Genomic DNA, 6,000 nt, shown 5'->3' on the forward strand with positions numbered 1-6,000 from the left:
ACAGGAGTTCCTGAGACTGGGGTTGCAGATATTTGTGCTATAGCTTTGGGCACCCTAGATGCAAAGCAAAGGTTAGGAATTCATCTCTTTTTAACAAATTAAGGGGGTCATTCTGACCCTGGCGGTAAAATCCGCCAGGGCCAACGACCGCGGGAGCACCGCCAACAGGCTGGCGGTGCTCCCTTGGGCATTCTGACCGCGGCGGTACAGCCGCGGTCAGAAACGGAAAACCGGCGGTGTACCGCCGGTTCTCCGCTGCCCTGGGGAATCCTCCATGGCGGCGCAGCTTGCTGCGCCGCCATGGGGATTCCGACCCCCATACCGCCATCCTGTTCCTGGCGGTTTTGGCCGCCAGGCAGAGGATGGCGGTATGGGGTGTCGTGGGGCCCCTGGGGGCCCCTGCAGTGCCCATGCCAATGGCATGGGCACTGCAGGGGCCCCCGTAACAGGGCCCCACCAAGATTTTCAGTGTCTGCCATGCAGACACTGAAAATCACGACGGGTGCTACTGCACCCGTCGCACCCCTTCCACTCCGCCAGCTCCATTCGGAGCCGGCATCCTCATGGAAGTGTGTTTCCCGCTGGGCTGGCGGGCGGCCTTCTGGCGGTCGCCCGCCAGCCCAGCGGGAAACCCAGAATAACTGCGGCGGTCTTTTGACCGCGCAGCGGTATTCTGCCGGCGGGAGGCCGCCCGCCAAAGTCAGAATGACCCCCTAAGTCTCCAAGGACAACATAGAGAGGATAAGGGCGGAGAAAATCCTGGCTGAAGGAGGGGATGTTCAAAGGTGCTTCAACAGATCTGCTACCCGTCGTAGATGGTATTCAGAGGGAACACTCCAAGTTTAACAGCATTTCCTTAGGTAAGCATTGTTTCTCCTACTGAAATAGTCAAATGAGAGAATAAAGGGAAGTATTGTTGAGTTGAAGATAAATTGATTATTAACACTACACCATCTCTTTCGTTGATGAAAAACAGGGCAAATAACCACTAAATGATAAGCAAAGATCAAGTTCACTTTATGGTAACTGTTATTCATAGGTCGTGATCTCTCGCCTATTTCCAACTTTTGAGTACTCTGCCACCGATAAGTGGTACTGTAAATGTATCCTAAAGCTGTAACATAGTGTTGTACTGCTGCTCACTCGTGCCTGTAGCTTGTTTCTGTGCTCAAGCAAACTTCCTGAATGTTTTTGGAAGCAAAAATCATAGCAATCAAATTTTGTGCTTGGGATACAAATGCTAGTTTTTCTACGTGCATCAGTATTCTCCTATCTGTATCAGACTCCACTGAATTTGTGCATTTTCTTCGCATAGTTCAGAAGACAGAGTGCTCAACTTTCCTACATAGCTTTGTGGTGCTACCCTAATAAGAAGAAGAAACATGCTTGATTCCATTGTGCAGCCTCTGTCTGGATAGCTGGTACCAATATGGACTGCTGGTATCTACCTTGTGGTGCAACAGAGCCTTGCAAGCATATGAAAGTTTGGCCTGTAGGGCTCCTCCAGTGTTTGGGGAGTGAATGCCTCTTCCCTGGGCCTTGAGAACCAGATTCAGCAAGAACAATCCATTTGTTTCGCAGAGTGAAGATGATTGTTCAATCTGTTTCTTACACTGTCTTTCAGGTTAAAAGAGCAATATTTCACTTAACCATTAAGGGCAAGTACTTCAATCCAGCACTTGATGTGGTGACTCCTTGAATCCGTATTGGCTGAATTGGTGCTTAGTACAGCACTTGGGGCCAGATGTAGGACATTCCGGCACTGCGACTCAAAAATGGTGAGTCTGAGCGACTCGCAATTTGCGAGTCGTAATGCCGGATGGTGTCCCTGACACCATCTGCGAATCGCAAGGGGGTCGCAAAGGCCCACCTCATTCATATTAATGAGATGGGTCGCAATTTGCAACCCCCTTGCGAGTCTCAGCACTCACAGGGATGGTGGCCTGCTGGAGACAGCAGACCACCATGTCTGTGACTGCTTTTAAATAAAGCAGTTTTTTTTTTTTGTAATGCAGCCCGTTTTCCTTAAAGGAAAACGAGATGCATTACAAAATGAAAAATGAAAGTTTCAGTTTAATTTTTTCACAGCAGGCAGTGGTCCATAGGACCACTGCCTGCTGTGAAAAAATGTTTTCCAGGCCATTCACAAAGGGGAAGGGGTCCCATGGGGACCCCATTCCCTTTTGCGAATGGGTTACCACCAGTGTGACACTGGTGGTAACTGCGAATTGCTTTGCAACCGCGTTCGCGGTCACAAAGAAATCCTGCATCGTGCTGCGACTCGCAAATAGGAAGGGGAACACCCCTTCCTATTTGCGACTCGCAGTCCCATTTTGTGAGTTGGTAACCAGGTTACCGACTCGCAAAATGGGAATGGGCATCACAATGTGGGTTTTGCGCCTCGCAAACAGCGATTTTTACTGTTTGCGAGGAGCAAAAGCCTTGCTACATCTGGCCCTTGGTTCCCTCTTGACTTAGACCCTTATTTAAATTGAAGTGTACGATTTGTACTCCATCAGGGTGATGGAGTAAAATCCTCTGTCACCTTGATGGAGTACCCATCCTCTGCATTTAGAGATGTCCGCCGGCCCTGCATACATCTCTAGTCATTGGCAGTCACTACCGTTATGGCAGTTCCTATCAATGTGTTAAACGTTTGATGGACGGGCCTGTCTTAAGATTGAAATCTCAAAGCAGGATTTTGTTTTAAAAAAAGAAAAAGCTAATGACCCCAAAACCAAAGGGGTTTTCCCAATGGTATTGGGGGTCATTATTCTTTTTTAACTTTCAGTAATACTTTCAGTAATAGGAAAAAAAAATTAAAAACACATAACACCATCCACTCCAAATCGGGTAGGGAGTGTTATGAAAACTCGGATGGCACATCCTCCATTGGGCCATGAGAGAAGTATGTCAGGGGTGGAGCTAGATTCAGCACCATAAGGTTCACCTGTCTGTCAATAAGCCGGTTGGGCCAGGGGTTTGAGGGAGAGGATACTCCTTAACAGTTGCGACTGAGTACCCTTTCCACTAACCTCTAAATCAAGCCCTGAGTACCCTTAACCAATCACAAATGTGCAGTAAGGGGAATATTTATGAGAGGCTTGTGCCACCATTTTGTCACTCTTAGAGACGCAGCAGCTGCGCAAACCTCTCAACCATATCTGTGAGGTCACGCAGCACACATAGAAAGAGGAAAACACCTCCCAGGATTGCCTTTGTGCAGGAAGGTGCCACGTCCCCCACACAAACAATCCTGCGTACAGTGCAGACACCTTTGTAATATGGTGCCTTCCTTGGCGCGAGGCAGCCAAAATGGTGGCAGTGCAGTTGGAAGGGACTGGAATGCGGCGTATTGCACGGATACAGTGCAATCCTGCGCTTTCCTTGTGAGAAAGATGACTTGCTGCACTGCTCTTCACCAAAATTTCGTACATTTGGCTCTAGATGTTTATTCTCTAGACATAGCACAATGAAGGGGGAATGTAACTCAAACCGCTTGCAGCACTTCACATGTGGCTTGAAAAATCAAGTATTGCAGCACTGGCTGTTCGAGTGAAAGAAGAAGCGAAGGGGAAACAGCAAGGAATGCAAACCAAAAACGTAGTCCTAGAATTACTGACCATGAGAGAACCAGATTTATTTCGGTACTGAAACACAGCATGTATGGAACTTGAAAGGAAGTGCACTTATACAAGTGAGGCAGTGTGTCTACATATACGCTCTGCAAGCGTTGTATTGGCAACCTTTCAGAATCAGTATTTGTCCCACCTAGAGGGTGACAAGTAGGCGCAAATAGGAGCTGTCTCTTTATCAATATTAGTAGTATATTTATACAGCCGGTGACAAGGTACCCACAGGTTCAGAATTAGGAGCTGTCTATTTTTCAACATCAGTGGTTTATTAACACAGTTAGTGACAAGGTGCCCGCAGGTGCGAATGGGAGCTGTGTCTGTTTTTCAGTATGAGTAGTATATTAGTACATATGTTGCTATATTTTGGGGGTATTTCTTTCAACAAAATGATTCAAGCAAATGTAGTTGTACTGCCCTTGTAAAGTGCAGTCTAGTACGAGTATGCTGTGAATATAAGACGTGAAATAAAAAAAGAGCATGCACTTCTAAAGCATCTGCAGGGATTCGAACTTGTGATCCTAGGTTTACGCATCATTTCTTGACATCTGACAAATCACACCAGTTTACATACTGAACCTCGTAAAACACTTTAGCTGGAGCTTGTGCGTCCTCAAGATTACGGTTTAATCTCATCTCCTGTTGGCTATCGCCTTTCCCAGACGTAGCCTGGGACTGTTTTCTACAGGTATTTAGCAATGTTTCAATATCCAAAATATACTTAGGAATGATTTACTCACAAGTGAAATGGTTCTGTCTTACGTTTGTGTTGCTTTCACTTTTTTCCAGAAAGCATCAGGAAAAAGGCAAATGCAGACACAAGTTCACCAAAGAAATGTGCAGCAATGTGACTCACATTGAAAAAAAAGAAGAACCACACATCTTAAAAAGCCTGAGATGCTGCATCAGAAGAGTTTACTTGTAAAAATGGTTTTGCTGAACTTTGAATCATCTTGCCAAATGTTGGATTTGCACCACGTAAGGGCTCTTTTTTATAATGAAACTGAACTTCGATATTTCAGGAACCAGACATCAGCATATGGCAACGTGCAAAAAATGCCTACCTTCAGGAAAGGTTGCAGTTCAACTACATTGTATGGTTTCCTCAGCCAGTTCTGTGATCTCTGAGGCGGGACATTGCATCGACACCCACGTCGATTTATAAGATAATTCAGTGATATACATATCAGAGATGCATTGTAAATTGTTTTATGTCTGTAATAATGGATCCTCCTCACAGTTGTATTTATGAAATTGCTGTTTTTTATTCTGTATTTTATAACTATGATGGGAAGAATGAAAATGTCTCAAAACTTTGAATACTTTCCTAATTGTAATAAATTGTGAAATTTCTAAAGAAAAAATACAATGTAGATAGTATTTGATTGCACTTTTTAAAAAAAATCTTTAAAATGTTTTATGTGTGAACATTCCAGCAAACATTATGCAACTTCAAAAATGTGTTTGCAGAATTGCCTGCCATGTAAAGAAATGCACTAATTGTACAGGTTTCTCTATTCCTCTGTGTGATAACATTATTGATTTTCTGTGCAAAGCTAAAAAAGAGAGGTAAAATTCATATTAAGCGTAACTCATTAATTGAAGATCTTTTCCCCTAAATTGACCAGTAAATTGGCCAATGTTATTTCGAGCTCACAATAAGCTCTAGATGCGACATAATTTAAAACCAATTATCCATTCTGCCTCTTTGATTCCCTTTCAAAGTGCGATATGTCCCTTATCATCTTAAATTCGTCATGTGGAATAACATAGACTGCTATCTTATTAGAAGGTCCATTGGGCAAGAATAGATTCTGTTCATTGCACTTTTCACAAGTAGAGAAATCTTTTAGCTGGCATATGTTTTCTTTATGTGTTTTACACTATGATGGTGCTGCCAAAAAGGTATTCTTTTGAATACGAACATTGATATGCAAATTCCTAGTGAATACACTAACAGCAGTGCAAAACTAAATGTTTAAACTCGGCGTGTAAGGTAAGTGACTCTGAAATAAAGAATATGAAATAAACCTTTTGAAAGACTTGCATCACTCTCTACTGATCAGGTCCAAATAGATTGGTCTTTTACCTACTCTACCTGTTCTTGAAAGCTCTAACAAAAGAAAGTATACACTTACTACATTAGAATCAGTTTGAAAGAAATTAGAAGGCCCTGTCCTCTGGTGATTGACTGAAAAGTAAAATTACTGTCTGAGAACTAAAAATGCAGTTGGAAGGACATTGAGAGGCCTGTCCCTTTTAATCACTGAAGAAATTGCTGAAATGCAATTGGTATTACGGGGAATATTTGAATTGAGGGATTTAGCACTGACCTCGTAGACTTTTTATCTGTGATAACCATTATTGC

General features: G+C 43.6%; 1 protein-coding gene across 5 annotated transcripts in view; it reads left to right on the forward strand.

Annotated features, from left to right (window-relative positions):
- The window catches only part of ANKDD1A (ankyrin repeat and death domain containing 1A), a 315,687-nt gene extending 310,025 nt beyond the window's left edge, over positions 1 to 5,662 (forward strand). For 4 of the 5 annotated variants that reach the window (XM_069222814.1, XM_069222812.1, XM_069222817.1 and 1 more), the window contains exon 15: positions 4,422 to 5,662. In XM_069222814.1, coding sequence (XP_069078915.1) covers positions 4,422 to 4,483 — 62 coding nt within the window. In that variant the 3' untranslated portion in view covers positions 4,484 to 5,662. The remainder of the gene's footprint in view (positions 1 to 4,421) is intronic. The other variant, XM_069222816.1, reaches the window with a different exon arrangement.
- The last annotated feature ends 338 nt before the right edge of the window (positions 5,663 to 6,000 follow it).

Source organism: Pleurodeles waltl, chromosome 3_1 (assembly GCF_031143425.1).
Source record: "Pleurodeles waltl isolate 20211129_DDA chromosome 3_1, aPleWal1.hap1.20221129, whole genome shotgun sequence".
Taxonomy (NCBI): Eukaryota; Metazoa; Chordata; class Amphibia; order Caudata; family Salamandridae; genus Pleurodeles; species Pleurodeles waltl.